Below are 20783 nucleotides of genomic sequence, written 5' to 3' on the forward strand. Positions count from 1 at the left end.
CAGAAGAGGAATCGGGGACCCGGGTCATGGGCTGTAAACCAAACACCTCACGGGCTGTGTGTCCTTGCAGATTCGGGGCGGTGGCCTGTGGGGTGGCCATGGAGCTGTACGTGTTTGGTGGCGTCCGAGGCCGCGAGGACGTCCCAGTCACCAACGAGATGGTGACGTGCAAGTCGGAATTCTACCATGATGAGTTTAAAAGGTAATTACGAATGGCTTCTGCTGCTTTTTTCTTTTGCCTTTAAAAGTCATGTGTAGGTTTGTTTAGTTTTGTTTTCAAGTGACGTCATGGAATTATCCACTCTGTTTTGGACATATGCGTAGTGCATAACAGATACTGATTCAGTGACTTCAGAAGTATTGGTGACTTAAGGGAAATCATACAAAAGTGTTTCTAAAACATAGATCAGACCTTGACACCTTGTTGCTTAAAGGCATTCATTGGCTCCTTGTGGCTTTTGGGAAAAAGTTTAAACCCCTTCACTTCGCATGTTTGACCTTTTGTGATACACTCTTTCTGCTACTGTTGGACCCAGACACTTCCCTGGAGTCCCACTGAGTGTCATTTTCCCCTCAGCTGTGTCCTGGTGGTCTCAGCCCTGTGCTTGTACACTGTTCCTTCTGCCTGGAATTCCCCTCCCCACATTTATCCCGTTAAGTTGGCCTCTTCCCAGCTCTCCTTAGGTATCACTCCCTAGAGGTCTGATTTGGGTTCCTCAGTCTGTGATCCCCTAACGTTCTGTACACATTTCGCTCTTGGTGGGATTGTTAACTGTAAGCTCTGCCAGGGCAAGGTCCAGCTCAGCCGGCTTTGAATCCTGGATTCAGCATCGTAACCAGCCTGTAGCAGACGCTCCCTAAAATGCTGATTAAATGGGTGAAGTGTGGTGTCGAGACTGACTACCTCTGGCAGGCGGCCACATATCCGTGTGTCCTGTAGAGGAGGTGATATTCTCCCAACCTCCCCCCTCGTCCCTTCTCTCACCCGTTTTATTGTTATAACCACTAAGCAGTATTCTTATTGCAGTAATATGTTCAAATCCTACAGGGAAACTGCCAGGCTAAACTTAATTGTGTGATAGTGTTTCAGTCATATACCAGAAGGGGGTGCCGTAATGTAATGTTTACTTGCATATTGTTTTAGGTTAGGACAGTGAACAGCTACCTATACCTCTAAGATTTTAGAAAGAGGTATAAATGTTACCTAACTCTTAATGTTTTTTTAATTTAGAATATTTTCATAGCCTTTTCCCCCCTTCAATTACAAGGGTCAGCTGCCTTAGGAAAACTTATTTATTAGACGCAGTGTAAGAGCGATTTAGAGGATGTCTGCTATGGTGGGGCTGAGGGGGCAAAGTTTCAAAGACGGTTTCACCGTGAGGGCTGACCGTCCGAGGTGTGGAGGACAGTGGTGCCTCCTCGGTACTTGTCGTTACTTCGTGCTGGGACTCGCCACAAGTGCCACCGGCCAGCACCAGACTGCCGTGAGACAGACGCGTCACGAGAGCGGGGTGACTCGTGATGAAACATTTTTCTCTCAAAATGCACCGAGTACAGGGTTTGATGGGTTCTGAAGCCCATGAGTACCGAGGTGTGACTGTAGCATATTAATTTCCTGCCCAAATGAATCTCGAGACGGTCTGCCCGACTTCATTAACAAGCAAGCAGCGGTCAGTGTGTTTGGCTTCTGATAAAGTGACGCTAGAAGCCTTTTTCATAATTACTGTGTGGACAGTACCAGCTAGGGAGCTGTGACCCACTGGGGTGGTAAAGGTTGCATACAACTTGACCTTTTTCTGTGCCTGTTTTAATTGTATAGGACTTAAATGTGGCTGTAAAGTCTCTCAGTCTGCCCTTGACAGGCTATAAATTGTTAGAACCTTTATATTTCTATCAGGTTGTTTCGTATTTATAGTTGATGAGCTTTGAATGCAAATGTATTGCTTTCAGTTCATAATTGTCACACATAAGAGAATTGCTCCTTCCATGGTATTTAAATGCACTTGCAAATAAAATTCATGTATCTTTAGTTTTCTTATTTCTAAGCTCTTCAGTGTTAGTTCATAAACAGAATGAAGAAAGCTTAGTTTCTCCCGTCAATATAGCATACAGTTCACCCTTGAACAACACAGGTTTGAACTGTGCAGATCCACTTAAACGCAGATTTTTTCCAATAAATATATACAGTACTGTAAGTGTGTTTTTATTATTTATTATTTTCTTAATAATATTTTCTTTTCCCTAGTTTACTTTAATGTTAGAATACAGCATATAATCCATATAACATACAAAATACGTGGTAACTGACTATCTATGTTCGGTAAGGCTTCCAGCCAACAGTAAGCTATTAGTAGTTAAGTTTTGGGGGGAGTCAACGTTATGCACAGGTTTTCAGCTGTGTGGGGGTGGGGTCAGTGCCCCGACCCCCGTGTTGTCCAAGGTTCAGCTGGATAGAGTCTTACTTGCTTAGATAACACTAAGCACATTCATACTGCTGAGTACCACGTATGGACACATTTAACTCATTTAACCTTCACAACAGCCCTCTGCGATATAGATGCTTTTTTATTCCTGTTTTACTCATAAGGAAATCCACATACAGAGAGGTTAAGTCTGTGCCCAAATGCAGTGGCAGAGCTTGCATTCGAATTTGGACATTCCGGCCCCACAGGCAGCCTTCTCAGCTACCATACTTTATTGCCCTAAGGGTGTAGGCTTTCTCATAAGTATCTGTGGAAAGAAAATAACATTTTTATTTCTTAAAAGATCATCAGATATTTCCAAGTATGTTATATTTGCATTCGTTGGAAACTGTTGCCAGATGAACAGTCTGTATTAGATCGGATACCATTTATTGTTTTTAAGTAATCTCTTGTCTTTCCTGCCTTTGTTCCCTATTTTTAGGTTAAAACTTTCCTGGAAAAATGCCATATCTTATCATTTTCTGTGTTTCTGACTGAACACACACTGTTTGAAGGAAAGCAAAGACATCGCCATAAGTTAAACCTAGTCGTAGGAACCAGGTGCTACGTCAGAAGGGCGGTGTCTCTGTGTCCGTTCCTCGTGCTCCTGTTCTTTGCTAATGCCACCCCTCCCCATTGTCCACCCTCCAGAAAGGTCATCTTCGAGTCTCTCCTGTGCTTCAGTTCACGTCTCCTCCGCTGTCCAGTCTTCTCTGCTTTTTGAAACTCTGTACTATTTCTCACATTCACCCACCTTTATTTCTCTGCTCCTCCCGGAGCACTCTTTTCCCTGCGTGCGGTGTCGTCAGCCTTCTAACCAGTCTTCTCGAATACCTTTCACCTGCGTGTGCTTCTGAACCACTGGTGTCATTTTGATCTTCATCCTCCTGCCGAAGATCCTTCCTATTTCCTTGTTACTTTCCAAACAAAGCCGATTCTGCTCAGCCAGAGGACCGGGCCTGGGCTGCTCCAGCACCCCCTGTTGACAGCGCCTCCCGTTGCCTTTGTCTTTCCAAGGAGCCCGCTGTGGACTTGACTTTCCTCCTCTGTGTGTTTTCTGCTTCACTGGCTTCTGCCTCTGTCCGTGTTCTTTCTTTCCTTGCACTTAGGGTTTATTTTGCTCCTCCTTTCCTAAATTCTTCAGGGAGAATTGTTCTCATTTTTAAAAAAAATATCTGTGCTGAAGCCTCCTGTGTTTTCACCACACGCACATTGTCCTTTCCCTTACTGAGCATAGTTTGGTAGCTGCGTTCAAGTCCCTGCCTGGTAGATAATCCCGGCATCTGAGTCATGCAGAGTTGGCATCTGTTGATTGTTTATTCCCTTGAGAATGAGTTCTTATTTTTCTGGCTCTTCTTTTGTTGAATAATTTTGGGTTGCGCCCTGGACATTGTGAACAGAACGTCGCTGAGGCCCTGGGGCCTTGTTGCGTCCGAGTGCTGCTCCAGGAGCCTCAGCAGACAGTGGCCTCGGTTAGACTGGGTCTGCAGCTGTCACATCCACAGCGGGTGGCAGCTCAGAGTTCTGTCCCTCAAGCCGTAGTTACCAGCCTTCGTGGTCCCGGGGTCAGTCAAAGACTTGAGCCAAGTGAATGCATGTAAGTTTAGGGGCTCTTCTCTACCTCTCACCTTTCTGAGACCCCACACTGCACCTCGGTGATTCTGGTCGCTTCATGATGCGTTATCTACCTCAGTTCCAGTGGCCAGAAAGATGGCAGGTTTCTCAGGGTTTCAGCTGCCCCAAGCCACTGCCCTCGGATAGAGCTTCCGAAGAATGGAACCACTTTGTGTGGGTGAGGTGCTTGTTCAGCCTTCAGCTTCTTCCCCAAACCTGCCTGCTTTTGCTCACACTGCAGAGCCCTCAGGCAGTCGTGTGTTGTGTTTTGTCCAGAGCCGTAGCTGTTTCTTGCAGGAGGATCAGCTTGTCAAGAGATCTTTCCTCCCTAAAAGCAGAAACCTCACTGAAGCTCCCTTTTTCCTCTCTCTCCTCTCTCCCTCCCTCCTCCCCTTCTTGCCTGTCTTTCTCCTCCTGCTTTCCCCCTCTGAAGCTCACCGCTGTGGAGCCCTGCTAGATTTTAAAGTGTCATTCTCAGGGAGTATTCTTACCTCTGAGTTAACAGCAGAGTCATCATTGTAGCCTCCAAGTCCTGATAAGCCTATATTTAAAAACCTTGTAACTAAAGGCGTAATATTGCCTTGTTCATTACAGAAATTACTACCACACAGTGATGCCTGCTCTGTACTAGACACCATGCAAAGTGCTTCACATTGGCAGTTTCATTTCCCCCCTCACAACACTCACTTGGGGTTGGCGATGGTGTCTGGTATCCCTGCTTTACAGATGACGAAACAGAGACTGCCTTAGCTACATTGCCCAAGGTCAGCGAGGGGTACGTGGTAGAAAAAGAAATGGAAAACCATGTGCCTTTTATACCTGTTTTGTAAGCAACAGCAAATATATCTTCCAGTTAAATTTTCATGTTAGTTTTATTTAACTGGAAGCCTCAGCATTACATAAAATAGATCACCTAGTGACCAGATTTGGTAGATCATTTACATAGATCAGCTTTAATTATTCCAGGGAGGGATTCTGTTAGATTCTCAACTCTATAAAATCATTCCAAAATACCCTGTATTCTGATGTGCTTTTTCAGGAGATAATGTAGTCACACCTGTCTTACTTTAGAAGTGACTGCGAACCTGCTGAGTGCACGCGTGGTCTTTCAGTGGGTTTGCTCGGAAGAGTCGTGTGTGTGTCTCTGTTGGCGCTGGTCCGGCGAGCATGCTTCAGCCGCACATGGCGCATGGAGGTTCTCTTCCGCTGGTTTGATTCAGAGCCCAGGAAGTGATTAAATGTCAGGGTTCAGATATGTACGTTTAGCCCTGAAAACATGTAATGTGAATAAGCCAGTTAGTTATTGTAGTTTGACGTTTCCAGACTTTTTCTTTCATAGGTCTGTTCAGATCCCTGTTCTCACTTTTTTAATGAGAGCTCTTAGATTTTTCACTTTTCCTATTAATGTGAGGTATTTTGGGGGCAGAAGCCAAACTGTATTCTCAGCCCCAGCAAACCGTTGGATACCAGTCAACATTCAGGTGTTGGATGAGTCAGTGGTAGATGAAGTGTTACAGGATCTTGGACAAATCATTTTGCTTCCATCTTTCTTGAAATTCAAATGGTGAAGCTATTCCTTTATAACAACTTAGAGGAATGTTCATTGAAATAACAGCTGTTCTTAGTGAGATAATTTTGCATTTGTATTTAGCATCGAGGTGCTCAGGACCTACACCCCTGGCTTATTGGACACTTCATATCATAGAGTTAGAGATGCCGGGGCAATAATGCCCTTACACCTGCATGCTCCCACAGCGAGTGTCGGCCTGGACTTGCATGTTCTCAGTACGCTAGGTGCATTCCCAAGGTCTGTCCGAGGTCAGTTATGACCTGGTTGTACCTTTAGCTATTGAAGGGAAATTGCTCAGATTACCCTAAGTGAACATCATTAAGTCAAAAAAAACCCAAAAACCAACAACAACAAAACACCCTAACTTTTATTTTGGGATAATTTTACACTAGTAGAAAATTTGCAAAAATGGAGTTCTCATAAGCCATTCGCTCATCTTCTCCTAATGTTAGCATCTTACATAACCATGGTACAGGTATTAAAACCAGGATATTAACATCCATACAATATTATTGAATAAAGACAGACATTATTTGAATCTCACCAGCTTGTCTACTGTTATCTCTTCTTCCTCTCCAGGACCCAGTCCCGGGTCCGGCATTGCACTCAGTTATCGTGTTTTCTTAGTCTCCTTCCGTGTTTGATAGTTCCCTAGTTTTCCTGGTCTTTCGTGCATGATACCCTTGAAGATTATGGGTCAGTTTTTTTAATAGGATGTTTCTTATATTGGGTTTGTCTAATGGTTTCCTGGATTAGGCTGTGGGCAGGCATTGTGGGTAGGGATGCCATAGCTGTGGTGCAGTGCCTGTCTCTGTGACACGTCGGAGAGGGAACAATGTCAGTATTTTGTCCTATTTGCTGGTGGTGCTGACCTCGATGACCTGGTCGAAGTGATATCTGTTGGGTTTCCCCACTATGAAGTTACTAGTTTTCCCTTTGCAATTAATGAATGAGTATCTTGAAAGAGAGAGTTTAAGAATATGCACACACTGTTTTTCCTCAATTCTCACCACTAGTTTAGCACTGATCAGTGGACTGGCCTGCAGTGGTTATTACCGTTGTGTTTGCCTCATGGTCATTTCATTTCTTTCATTCCATCAACTGGAATTCTGTAAAGAAGACCCAGCCCTTCTCCCTATTTTTTAACATGTTCACTTATTTATATCAGCATGGACTCATGGGTGTTTCTTTGACTCTAAGTTATAAATCTAATATTATTGTTATTTTGTTGCTCAATTTGTCCCAGCTTTGGCCATTACTTCATATCAGTCCCTGTGTTCATTGACACACCCCATCCTTTTTTAAGCACTTCACTCTGGCAGTGCAAGATGCTCCAGGCTCATCTTGTGTTTTCCCTCTGAGCTGTGGAATCAGCCACTTCTTCACAGAATCCCGGATCTTGTTAGTGGAAATTAAATTGATTCTCAACAGAAGTGCCAAGGCCATTCAGTGGAGAAAGAAACATCTTTTCATCAGATGATGCTAGAACAACTAGATTTGTGTACAAAAAAAAAAAAAACCTTGACTATTACCTCATACCATACACAAAAATTAACTTGAAATGTATCATAAGACCTGTGACAGCTGAAACCATGAAATTTCCAGAAAACAGCATAAGAAGAAAACCTTGGTAACCTCGGAAGAGGCAACAATTTCCTAGAAGGACACAGAAAGCATGAGCTGGAAAAGAAAATGAAAGGATGAATTGGAATACATCCTAATGGAAAACTTGTGTTCTTCAAAAGGCTCCATTAAGGAAATGAAAAGACAGTCCGCATGCTGAGAAAAATATCTGTAAAACCTATGTAGCAGGGGCCTTATACCCATGAACAGAAAAAATCCTACAGTTCAATGAGGAGACAGAAAACGCAACTTTAAAAGTGAGGCAATCTTTGAACAGACATTTCACAAAAGAAGATATATCAAATGGCCAGTAAACTCATGCAGAGATGTTCAAGGTCATTAGTCTTCAGAGCACAGCATTCCATTAATCTCGATAAAATGGAAAAGACTGACAGTATCGAAGCTGGCACTAATGCCAAGCAGCTGGAATTCTCACACATGCTAATCAGGATGCAAAATGGCACACTTTAGAAAACAAGCATTTTTTTAATCAAGTAAAATATATCCTTAGCTATATAACCATGCAAGTCCATGACATAAGTTCACAAAGAAGATTTGCACTCTGATATCCAAAACAACTTTATTAAAATAACCAAAATTGGACACTACCCAGATGAGCACAAGCAGGTGAATGGGCAAACACATCTGGTATGTCCACATCATGGAATACTACTTGGAAAGAAAAAGAAATGTTAGTGATGCAGGCAACAACATGGATATGTCAGAAACATTATGCTGAACAAAAGGAGCATATCGAAAAGTGCATATTCTGTATGATTCAATACATATGACGTTCTAGTACAGGCAAACCTCTAATGCCTGTAGTGACAGGAAGCAAATCAGAGGTTCCCCGGAAGTGGGGGGTGGGGTTGAGGTTAACTGGCACGGTGCCTAGTACTGTTGGAGGCTCACCAAGTTTTGTTGTCACTGGTAGTCACCCTTAACTCTGTCCTTCTGTTTGTTTTCAGGTGGATCTACCTTCATGACCAGAATTTATGCATCCCCGCCAGTTCCTCTTTTGTTTATGGAGCTGTACCCATAGGAGCCAGTATTTATGTTATCGGAGATCTTGACACAGGTAAGGACCTTAGGGTGATTTTTACTGTAACTGTTTCCTAGTGATTCCAAAGCATGTTGTCTCACCACTGCTTATTTTTGTGGTTCAGGCACCAATTACGACTACGTGCGTGAGTTTAAAAGAAGCACTGGAACCTGGCACCACACTAAACCACTCCTTCCATCCGACCTCCGCCGCACTGGGTGTGCAGCCTTACGTATTGCAAATTGCAAGCTTTTCCGCCTGCAGCTTCAGCAAGGCTTATTTCGTATCCGTGTTCATTCACCTTGAAGAGGAGGCAGAGCGGAAGCAGAGCTCCTGACCAAGTGCACCGTCACACGGCTCTACACAAGGGGGACCGAGATGGCAGCCTAAACTTGCTCTGCGTGCCAGGCTTTGTGTGGTAACTCTGGTGGTTTTATAATGCTTAGGCGCTTGAGCTTCAGCTCTTGTTTGGGAGAACATGTAACTGTTCAAAAACTACCTGGGAGGAATCGGTTCCTCCAGTTAGGTGTGTCTATAGACAAATGGAGGCTAGATGGTGTCAAAAGGAAGAGGGAGGTGGGAATCGGTAATTATGTAAAATATTGAAGTTAAAATACTAAGGTGCATCTTTCCTGAAGGTATACTGCTGTGTACCTGGCTTTGGTAAACAAACAAACAAAAATCCGTATATGCAAATCAACATATCCAAACATACCAAGACTGCTTTTGTCCTGCACTTGGAAGGAAATATTACGCCTAACCCTGCCCAACAAATTAAGGATTGTGCCTCAAGTGTTAGATTGGACGGTGTGCCAGCTAGTCTCCATTTACTACTAGTATTCTGTGCTAAGAATCTTTTTTAAACTATATTATGATAAATTGAAACTAAGATAAAATTTCTCTTTGATGACATTCTATCTTAGTAACCCTCAGTAAATTAACAAGTCAGGTTGCAGCCCTTGTATGAATTTAAAGGAAGTTGCTAACTTCTGTGTGAATCTAGATTAAGGTACGTTCCGCCATAGTTTCTGGGGCAGCACTCTCGGAGTTGCGAAGGATCTCAGGCAGTGCCAGTCTCCCCTTCGAGTAATCAGAATAGTTTTATGGATATGAGCGGATTAGAGAGGAGGAGATTTTACAGCAGAAAGACCTGAATCAGACAACTAATAACGGTCTGCTGTGACCACACACACACACACAAAATGATAATAAAATAAAATAAAAAACCCCAAAAAACACAAAAAACAAAAACAGTCCAGACAAAATATAACGGGATCAAAACTTCTAAAAATAATCTGTCTGAAAGCACACAGAGTCTCGTTTACTACAGTTTAGGGTTTGAAGACTTGTCTTAGAATGGGAACATGTGTTCAGAATCTAGTCTTTGTAGTAGACTGTCCTCAATGCCATTCACCAGTAAGGGTTTTAGACAAATTACGATAAAGTTTGGCTGGTAGAATAAACTACCTCAACTTAATTTCATTCTGTTCATCGTAGAGCAAACTCCTCCTTTCCCCTCTCACTCCCACGCCGCTCTGCCCCACATCCCGCTGTGGGGGAGGGTCTGTCATTAGCAGCATTTCTCTTGTAAGATACTTTGTTTTCCATTCAAATTAGACCACATTAGTGTGAAATCAGGGACTTCAGAGTGCTCGATTACTTCATCCTTTGAATTTTATGCAATATCAGATTTCTGATCAATTTAATAATATAGAATTCTTCATTTTTTAATTGTTTCCTACAGCTTTCCCCCGCCCCTCTCTTAGAACATGGCTCTAAGAAGCAGTGTTTTATCTTAAAGATTAATGTATAAATGTATCTGGTAGTTGTAAATTTGAGGACAGGAATTTCTTTAGGAAACTTCCTATATGGAATGTTTGTATGCTATTAACATGCATGTGAAATGTTGCTTGTGTTTTCCCACCATGAATAGAAAAAAGGGTGAGAGGTTTTTGTTTCTGTTTTCGTTTCAAATACCCACTAGAAGTCAACAACACAGTGCTACCAGAGTTGCTGGGAGGAGCCTCGCCCGTGGCGGTTCTGCAGAATGTCATGTGTGGCACATTAATGCTCCATTCTGGCAGAAGACTTTGGTAAAAGAAGGAGTGAGGTCTTTCTCTTCTCTGTCAAAGGCACGAGGCCAGGTCTGCCACATGTCTCAGTAACACGGTCCAGTTGGGCCTGTAAATCAAAGCCGGCCCTTTCCCTTCGTGTTGCGTGTGGGTCCGCTGTTGTCTGCACACTTTCCCAGTGATGCTTTGGATGTTTTATCAAAGCAAGCTCCATGGCCACTGCACAGACAGAAAACCTTCTTCTTGCAATTAGGTATTCGTTTTAGAGAAAACAAATTGCTGAAAAAGTGAATTTTCTTTAGTAAGGGATCTTGTATCGAACACAGCTTTGGCATTCAAAAGCTGCAGTTGAGATACGTTACAGTAGTAATCGGTATCTCATTAAAGCCATGTCAGTCAGCAGTTCTCTCTTTTTTAAGTTCTGAAGTTTAAACTCTTCGCAGCCTACGCCGGGCCTCTCCGAGGAGAGGGTTCGTTGGTCAGGAGTGAGCAGGCTCGTGTCGTAACCTTGGCAGTGCCCCGCACTTTGTTTTTCAAAGTTATGTTTTTTTAAATTCAGTTTGTTGACATGACAGCTGCAGAAATTAGGGAATATTTTATAAAATAAATTTGCCACATAATATGGGATGCAACAACCAACAAAAGCTGCTAAGTGCCAAACTGATTTTTACTCTATATATACATATATATATATATAAATATGAAAATATTTTGTTGAAGTGTAGGGATGTATTTAATTTTATTATGTTCCAAAATTAATCATGACCTTTTTTTGTAAATTACAGTTATTTCAGTATTGCGAAATAAATTTTAACTCATTTCATGCAGGTTTGTGTTTTAACATTCCACTTATGACTTGAAACATCTTTTCTCGATCAATTTTTGATACTTCTTTTTCCATAAGGCACTTTTACCAGGCATATGTTGGAATTGGCGGCTGAGGCTAGATCTTAAAATTTTAAATATAATATCTTTGGGGGAAGTGCAATTTATTTTCCTTATCCCACCAACAGAAGGAAAGTTGTCTCAGGTTAGAGTAAGTGAGTACATTTAAAGGATCTCCCCTGTGCTACAATCTAAAGTAGATTTGTTTGTTTCTTTAGCCCATCCAAATGTAGATTTTTCAAAGATTCTAAGTGTTTAATTTAAAATGAAGTTTTGTGAGGGGGATTTCTGATAGTGCTTATATCCTGTGAAAGGAAAAAGTGTGAAGAGAGATGTGAGAGTGAGGGCGAGAGTGAGTGTGTGTGTGTGTGTGTGTATGTGTGCGTGCACGCACACGTGTGTGTGCTATGCAACTTGGTAAGTCCGTTTGTATATGTTTACTTTTGAATTGTAGTTCCAAACTACATATATTACTGTTTTCTGGTGCTTCTGATAAATTCTTGAGCCTGTGGCCCTTCAGTTCATACTACTGTGTTAAACTCACGTTGAGTGTAAATATTGATAAATTTGTAGTTTGTAGTTTTACTTGGTGTTTGCATTTCTTTTCTTTAGTGGGATTAACAATGTTTGCCAACTAGTAGTTGGTATGCTATAAAGATTTGGCCTAAGAAATTTCTAAATTCATTGTGTATTTCGTTAACTTATTATTTCATTGCTGTGAGGAGGTAATAGCTAACGGTGGGCTTTTTTCAAGCTGTAACAACCAAAAAGGCACATTCAGGGGGGATGCTGGGTGGCGTGTTGTCTGTATTGAAGTGTCCTGTCCTGTTGCACTACCACTTTAACGATGGCACTTTCTTCAGTGGTGCTTTAGAAGTGCCTTTTTAAATCATTTCTGTGTGGGGTTCCCTAGGCAATGCACAGGAAATACAGTCCTTACATTGACATGGTGAGGGTGGGGCTGCCTTTGCCGTGCATCTCAGTTACCCATGGCAGTAAGTTCGGCTTTCAGAGAAATGTGTTAGCTGCCTTGGTCCATTGGGGTTCCATTTGATATGTTCCTATTAGAACAAACCAAACCGGGACCCTGAAATGTTTTCCAGGGACCACTGAAAACACTGCAATATTCCTTCCAGAATGTTGGCTTTCTTGATTCAAGAGGAGCCTCCTCTGGTCAGATAAAGACATTTGACTATCTGGGGAAAGAATAAGGTGCACTTACACTGCACATTGCATCAATTTAACAAGTGCTGGGACCCCCCACCCCCTTAAAAAGCACCTGGTGGAAGGGAAAGACGAGGCTGCTCTTGTTCAGTGGCTGCCCTCTCAAGCTTGTGAGCTTTGGGGGGAGCCAGTGAGAGAGGGGACTCTGATTGGTGTAGAAAAGCCTGCCCTAGGTTTAATCAACAAATGTTTATTGAGCACCTACTAAGGTTTCTGCTTGCATTTCTGAGGAGCTTAACAGTGAGGCAGGTAGAACACTGCTCTCCCTCTGGACTGCAAACTCCTGGGACAGGGACCGCACCTTAGTCATCTGCTAATCCCAGCTTCACAGCAGGCAGGCAGTGAAGGCTGGAGCAGTGAATGCTGGACCAGTGAATGTGGCGTGCTGTGCTCCAAGTGATGTGTTTCACGGGGCTGCCAAGTACCCTCCAAGGGGGACTTAGAATTTTCTGGATTTTAAGTGAGAAAGTTTGTGCACAGGTGTGCTGGCCTATAAAGTGGGAGCCCAGCACAGAAGAAGCGCAGGGTGCCTGACATGTGACACGCCGCCCTGTGGCTTCTATCTGGTCTGCAGGGCTTCTGAGACCCTCTGCTCAGCACGCCCAACAACATTTTTCACGTTTACTATTGGGTGTTATTTATGGCTTTTTATATGGGGCTCAAAATCTTTTCCAGAACGTACTGCTTTGATCCTTGCCTCTGCGTGAAGGCGCAGGGCTCGCTACTAGACAGGGAGCCGCCCTCGAGGCCAGTAGACGCAGCCTCACTGCGCTGCACACGGGAGTCCTCGCCACAGGCAGAACCCAGGCCTCTGGGCTGTCATCTCGCCGTTCAGCCTATGAGACTCACTTCATTTTCTAGGCAGACAGGATTCTTATAATCATCTAATAATCATTAAACCCCCAAACATATTTTTTTTGCAAACTGCACAGATATAAAATAAAAGATCTTTGATTTTGTCTAGTTATAGGAATTTTCAGAATTTACTAAGTCTGTAGGAACAGAAGTAATAAGTGTGTTTGAAAGAGAAGCTGCTTTTACTGTAAAAGAGCTGAAGCTTCATATATAAACTCCCTTTACTGGCCACGCGTAAGGTGATCAGTAAGGGAAAGGGAATCGTGTCTTAGAATGTTAAAGAAAATACTTTGCTAGCTGTTTAGTAACCCTGAATATTCATTATAGCCAGTTCAGAAATTATAGAAACTCGTGGTATACAGGTGAGGAGTCCCCCACTTGTCCGTGTTTGAGAAGAGCGTGAACTCAGTTTGAGAGTTTGTTCTGCCTGTGCTGGCAGTGAAGTCTCAGTGGTATTGAATTACAGACTTTTTTTTTTTTTTTTTGGCAAGCCAGCTGATAACTTTTAATTTTTTAATAGCTTTCAGAAGGAAATCTGTTATCATTTTAACTTAAACATACACACATACCAACTTTGTCTCATTACAAAAGTTCCGTTTATGTGACATCTGAGGAGCTCACTTACGACTGTGCTCTCTGGCCTGACGCCTACAGTTTAGGAAAGTTTGTTCTTTCTTAATTCTGTCATCAAAGCTCTGCAAGTGAATTGATCTTTAAATTCTATCTCTTTCAAATACCTGACAACAAAGTTCTAGATAGTCAGATATCTAAAACAACGTTATGTGATTATCTAGTGGGAAATGTCTGTTGCCTTCTGTTTTATTTTTGAAATAAAAGCTATGTTTTTTAAAGTGCTACTCAACTGAAATTTGGGCTAATTATAACTTTTGTTGTTAATGTCCTCCTCGCCCCGCAAAGTCGTAAATTCTGAAGTTGCTGCAATGTGAATTGGAGAAGGTGCGAGCAGGGGCAAGACGCCAGGCCAGGCCCTGGTGCGCACTGCTAGGACAAGCTGGAAAGAGATAGAGAGCAGGTGGACAGGACCCTTGTCAAGAAAAGGCCCCTTCAGGTAACTCAGACCCCAAGCCGGTGCAGGTTCATCTTGCTTTCTGGTTGGTGAATGACATTTATTAGAAGTTTACTTGCAGTACAAATCATAAGTTAAGTGCTTTATTTTTATTGTTCTTATTCATCAATTACAATTACAGTGGTGCACCTAAGAACCTTGGATCATATATTTTGAAGTTAAACCAATGAACTTGGTTTAAATGTGACTCTCTGAAGCTTGCTTTATCATGTTTCCTGTTTAGTTGGGTGAGAATTACATGCACTTATTCCCTTGTTCTTGGTATTTATAGGAGAAACTCTGTTCTCGGCTACCTCATTGTGTGGTGTTGTGCTTGATCCCCTGCCAGTTTAAAAGAATTCAACACATTCTGTCCTTTGACAAAAGCCTGGAAGCAAGCAGTGAGCGGCCTTGAGGAATACAATTCTCTAAGGTGTATTTTCCATTTTACTGCTTTTTTTTTTTAATAGGCACTTTCAATCAGGAGGAATAGATATTCTCCTAGAGCTGCTGCAGAGTGATTACTTGAAACTCAACTTGAACTTTAAAGAGTCTTCAAAAGACTGTGTTTTCATAATGTAGGAAAGTAGTATATTTCAACACCACTGCTGTGTAAAATAGTTTGATTTCCATCCTCATTAGCATCAGGCAGGAAATCTGTCAGGAGTTTGACCCACTGTTTGGAACTGAGATGCCTGGGGCTACTGTTTTTCATTTTCTGTAAGGCGCTATCATGAGCAGTTTGAGGATCTATTAAATGCGTTTTCATGAATTGGATTCCCATGAGTCTTTCATGTTGATGAAAATATAGGCTCATGACTAGATTCTTCTTCTCTTTTAGTTCTGATAACCTGGGCCTTTAAAACACACCACTGGAATTGTCTGTCGCCCAGGTGCAGGGTTGAGGTTGGCCGAACAACAAAGAATTGCATTATACTTAAAATTGTGAGTGATGAGGTTTGTTCCCCGTGTCGGCGAAATGTCCCTCCCTTCCTCCCGTGTGTGCCTTCTCCCTGGGGCCCTGTCAGCTCACCGAGGCGCTGAGGGAAGAAGCTGCGAGGCCCATCGGTTCTCATAGACAGATCTGACCTTTCAGGGGTGATTTCTTATGGGAACTAGGGATAGTGCCCAGAAGTGTAAAGCCCGTTCCTGCAAACTTAGCATACTAGGAATAACTTCACTTAGGAGATAAAATTTAAAAACTTGACTCTCCTTATGTAGTAATAAGATTTCATTTTTACACTCGTGCTTCTTAGAGTCTTTTATGGGGCCTGCTCCTGACAGTAGAGTGGCAGCTGCCCCTCAGGTGACAGCAGTGAGCGCCCGTGGTCCTGGCAGCAGGCCAGGAGACATTTTCTTGGGTGGTTTTCAAGAGAACCCAGGCCCTTTAGAGCTCCTAACTGTGTTGTAATTATTTTTGTGAGGAAACCATCTGTAAACATTTGACGTACTTTCCTGAGCAGACCTAGTGGTTACGGGCAGGTGTGGGCTTGTGGTCCAGGTGCGTGTGGGTGTGCAACTTCTACCACTGACGGCTTCGTGACCTTTGCAAGCCCTTGAACCCTAAAGCTTGGTTTCCTACCTTCGGAAGTATGGGATAATGGGTGTTTGCCTCTTAGGGCTGCTGTGAGGAGTAGGGGAAGTGATGGTGAGAGCTCGGGCTCGCTGGGGCCTTGCACACAAAGGGTGGTGGTGGTTATGACCTTGACTGCCATTGACCCTCATCTCGGCCTCTGGTCATTGATTACGTCAGCTCCTGTGGGGCAGGGGCTGCCCCGTGCTGAGCCTCCCTGGCCTTGGTGCACTCCTCATTCTCACGGCTGCTGCCATGTGATGCCCAAGTAAATGTATATTTGTGTCCATAAGATTATTTACTTTCTAGACACCTTCTGCTTCTCTAATATTTAAGTTTAAGATGATTCTGGATAGCTGAAATATCCCAAAATATGTGTTTACAGTGTTTAGACTTGTTATGAGTAACCCTTGATTCAGAATTTGCCTAATGAAGCCCCGTAGTAATACTTAAAACTCTTTACCAAGGTTGAATTTTTCCTTTTTTTCCCCTAAAATATCAAAAGTAGTAGACTATATTGGTCAGATAAACGAGATATTTTCTAGATCTCTATTTGAGATCAGTAGACCTAAACTATTCCCTCTTAACTCGGACGCGATGCAAAACTTAAAAACAAGCTAACGAAATTTGTATTCTGGTGTGAGTGTGTGTGTGAGTGAGTAGAACTTTTGTACCTTCAGAAAAGAAGGGTTATTTAACCGAGATACAACAGTGAACTGCCTGACCCTTTTATCCTTTTCTAGTATCACTTTTCAGTTCAGATTATGGGACTGGCAGATGTGTCAGGCTGTGACGTGCCCAGCTTATCCGGACTTCAGTAAGGCGTTCGATAAAGTCGTTCCTAATATCTCTGTGAATTTCCTTTGAGAAAAGGAAGTAGAAACAGGGCTGAAAGGGCTGAGTTATAGATGGAACGGACTGAACACCCAGACGGTGGCCGTGGTGAGACTGGGTCCCTGTTCGTGTGGACTGAGGTCCTCTAACAGTGTCCAGTTTTAATGTTTTTATTAATCACTTTCATAAAAAGGTAAAAGAAACAGTGCTGGGAGGGATTAAGTGTTGGGTGTTCAGGTCTGCAGTGCTCTTTAGTCTAATAAGAGAGCTAAATATAAAGCCTTCCGTCTAGCTTCAGAGAAGATAGTTCCTAATCGAAAAAGAAAGGAAAACGGTGGGGCTGCAGGGCTGACCCTTGATGTTTAGAACATAAGCCAGGGTTTAAAATAACAGCACGTGTTTGTGTGGGGGCTGATGACCAGAAATGGAAGTCTGTTCTGCTGCTTTCATCCATCCAGGGCCCGCATGGAGGTAGCTGTCAGTTCCGGGCCACGCACGCTGGGGGACCTGAGCAGGTCTGGGGGCCACCCTGAGGATGGCCACTGGGGCGCTGGGCGCTCTGGACGCTGTAGCGAGAGCCTTTGAAGGCCCGAGGCTCCGACCTGGAGCGAAGCCTTTGGGAGGACAGGTGGGCTTACTGCAGAGTGCCTGGCTCTGGCCAGCAGGCAGAAACTAGAGAGACAGAGTTTTGTCGTTTTAGAACTTTCAAGTGGAATCGCCCGCCTCATGGCAAAGTGGTGCTTCCGGGGGTCCTGAACGCTCGTCTGTGGAAGGGCTCCCAAGGGTGACTCCCTGCAGCTCTGGCTCGCTCCGCAGAGAGCCCTGCCCTGTGGCACGGCACGGCTGATGCTCTCCAAAGCTCCTTGCAAACAAGAGGTTCTGGGAACAGTTTAGTAAAGAAGAAAAAATAATAATGTTGGTACCTTAACTTTCACGTTGTCTTTGAGGAGGAGAGTCTTGGTTCTTTTAACTTGTGCCCTCTCCCGTGTTCCCTTCTCCCCTCGCTCCCTCTCTGCCTGCCCGCTCACTGTCTCTTGCTCGCAGCCACGGCCAACAGCCCCTGCTGTCTTCAGCAGCGCTTCCACAAGAGTTTTCTAGAGATCACCCTAAAGCCAGATTGTCAACTAGAACAATGATTCTTGCTTTTTCTATACTTTTTTGTTTTAATCACTTAGTACCTCTGCAGATTCCAGAAAGCTGATAAAACTTGCATTCTGTCCTTTGAGAACAGTTTCCACAGGACCTGGTCCCTCTCGTGGTTGGTCTCCCCCTCTTCTGTGAAGGCTCAGTGCCATCTACTCTCAGCTACGGGAGGGCGGGGAGGGCACCCTTGTGTCTTTTCCTGCCCCCACTGCCGTAGGAAGGCTCTGCCCTGAGACCGGAAACAGGCACGAACGGAGACATGCAGCCCAGTCCCCGGGAGGGAGCCGGCTGTTTTCCCCATGTGCTTGCTCCCCCTTTCCGAAGGCGTCTCGCTTAATGATAACCTTTGGTTTGAACCGTGTTGTTTTCCCCGTGTGCTGCCCACAGGTACTGCTGGGGGGGGGGGGTCTCTCTGAGGAAGTAGGCCCTTCCACTGGTTGGCACTTCTTTATGCCAGTTTAGGGACTTGCGCCAGAGTGGGAGAGGTCATTTCAGGCCTGTGTGAGTCCTCGCTTTACACACTTTCCTTGGCGGTTGCATACCTGCCTTGCCCTCTGTTCCTCACCCCGTAACTGTCTTAGCCTGACTTTTTAACCGCTTGAGTTATGTATTAAAGGGGAGTGGGCTCTTCTAGTGCCCCAGGTCATTAGCCTAATATTATTTCTTAAAAAGGCATCTTCTGGGAGTCCCTGGCCTGGGCTTTGTGACTACCCCTTTCCACAGCCAGCACGTCCTGGCTGCAGGAGAGCCAGACCTGTGGCCCAGGCCCCGGAAGCTTCCCAGAATCTGCCACCCTCTGTTCCTGCCAGGTGAGGACTGGGGGCCCAGAGCCTCTCCCCGCCTGTGGCATCACCGACTACAGATCTGTGGCTCCTTAAGCAACTGTAGACTAGGACAGCCTCCCTGGGGCCCAGGTGGCTCCCACCTCCCACATGTGCCCTGCAGGCCCTCAAGGCTCCTCCCTGAGGCAGGAGGGGGGCTCCAGACGCCACACGTACTACCTCAGCACCGGCCGGGAGGCACTGTGTGGGCCCGGACCGTCCGAGACTTGCGCTCAGGGCCGGGAGCTCTTGGAAACTGGCGTGAACGAGCTCGGCCACGGTGTCCACGGGCCTGCACAGGGTGTCCCGTGTGGGTTCTGGTCCGCACCAGTCTGGCCGGCACTGGTCAGAGCAGAGGAAGGCCCGTGTTCGCTTTTCTCTTCGTTAGCTCTGGCTAGAGAGCGCTGCGCTCCAAACTGTGTATAGAGTCAGAGATTAGAAGTGCTTGTTTACAATAAGAGAGACCTTTTCATATATTTTTCAAAAGGAGCTTTTGCTGCAGAAGAAACACCAGAGGAAAAAAAAATTTATTATTATCATTAATCTAGCGTATGCTCACTGAATTAGACTCTTAGGCTTTGTAAAAAAATTATGTAGGCAGTAGTATATGGAGCAAAGGGGTATCATCAGCTTAAAAACAAGCCTTTGGTTTACGTGGGTTTATAGCATTGTCTTCCTATGTGGCACCTCAAAATTCTGCCTGAAAACAGATCACCCCAAATCCATGGGCTGGATCGTTTTATGGTGGGAAATGTGTCGGTGGCCTTTGGTTGAGAAAAGCACAGGTATTTAGGAAACTTGCTTAATAATTAATCAGGGGCTTTTTCTGCCGACGGGATCTTTTCATTTTCACTCATCTGTAACACAGCTTTTGTTTGGTTCCTCACCCCTGTGCCCCTGCAGGCCGCCAGTGACAGAGTCGTACTCATTTTGTTTTGAATCACACCATTTGGGAACTGTGACAATCATCAAAAAATAATCACAGCTTGGGCAGAAATTTCAAACAACTGTTGCAGCCAGTTCTGCAGTTTGTACCCATAGAACGGGGGCGGGGTGGGGGGTGATCAGCAGACTTAAAAAAAGGCACCTCCCCTCCCTTCCCATTTCCTCCCATCCTCACCAGAAACTGCTGCAGAAGCGCCCGCAGCGGGCTCCGGCAGACTTCATTTCATCCCGCCGTGCCTGTCTGACCAAGACCCGCCCATGAAACTTGCACACCCATTGGTCTCCTGGCACTGATGTCAGTCCTCTGCCACAAGAGAAAAAACTATTCTAAGGGGGGATTCCTTAAAACAGGGTTGTAATTCAGCCCTACTCTCAGACTTGTGGCTGATCTTCACGGCGGGCCCGGAGCCAGTGAACGGCCAGCGTCGCTCCTGTCAGCTGGCGCCTCTGTGGCACCAGGTGCCACATACGCAACAGCCACACTCGTCGAGAACCAGTTCTCAGTGCCCTCTTGGTGTGCCATTTTATTATATTCAGTACCATAAGGAAATTCTTGTGAATACCATAGAAATACCAAATTCCCCAAACACCACATCAAAGTTCACTCTGTTAAACACAGATCTTTGTTTAACCAACATCTCTGTATCTTCTTACATGGTACATACAGAATAGTTTTAATATTAATATTTAATATTTAGTAAGATTCCAAGTTGGGAAGTCTACTTGGGGATATATTCAGGCTAGGTTGTATTGTGTGTGATAAGGTGTATCCTGATCTTTAAAGAGACACCAACTACTGAGAAAACAGGGATTTGCAATGAAAAATAGGTAAGCTAAGTGAAAGATCTTAGACAGAGACTTCAGAAGACCGGGAGGTTGCAACTTGTACTATCACCCCCCCGCCCCCCCCCTCGGTAGTGTAGTAGAGAAATGCTGTGCTCCTGTGATTTCGGTGAGACGTCGCGCCTCGGGCGTCCTGTGGTTCACATGTGTTTGTTCTGTGGAGTAATTTCCTATTTCTTTGCTTGTATGAAATTTAGCGAAGTTGAAGTAA

The 20783-nt window shown here is 44.3% G+C and overlaps 1 protein-coding gene across 3 annotated transcripts in view; it reads left to right on the forward strand.

Moving 5' to 3' along the window:
- GAN (gigaxonin) overlaps positions 1 to 20524 on the forward strand; it is a 62694-nt gene extending 42170 nt beyond the window's left edge. For all 3 annotated transcript variants that reach the window (XM_028502053.2, XM_036012260.1, XM_036012259.1), the window contains 3 exons: positions 71 to 202; positions 8238 to 8347; positions 8436 to 20524. In XM_028502053.2, coding sequence (XP_028357854.1) covers positions 71 to 202; positions 8238 to 8347; positions 8436 to 8617 — 424 coding nt within the window. In that variant the 3' untranslated portion in view covers positions 8618 to 20524. The remainder of the gene's footprint in view (positions 1 to 70; positions 203 to 8237; positions 8348 to 8435) is intronic.
- The last annotated feature ends 259 nt before the right edge of the window (positions 20525 to 20783 follow it).

The sequence above is a fragment of the Phyllostomus discolor genome, chromosome 12 (genome assembly GCF_004126475.2).
Source record: "Phyllostomus discolor isolate MPI-MPIP mPhyDis1 chromosome 12, mPhyDis1.pri.v3, whole genome shotgun sequence".
Taxonomy (NCBI): Eukaryota; Metazoa; Chordata; class Mammalia; order Chiroptera; family Phyllostomidae; genus Phyllostomus; species Phyllostomus discolor.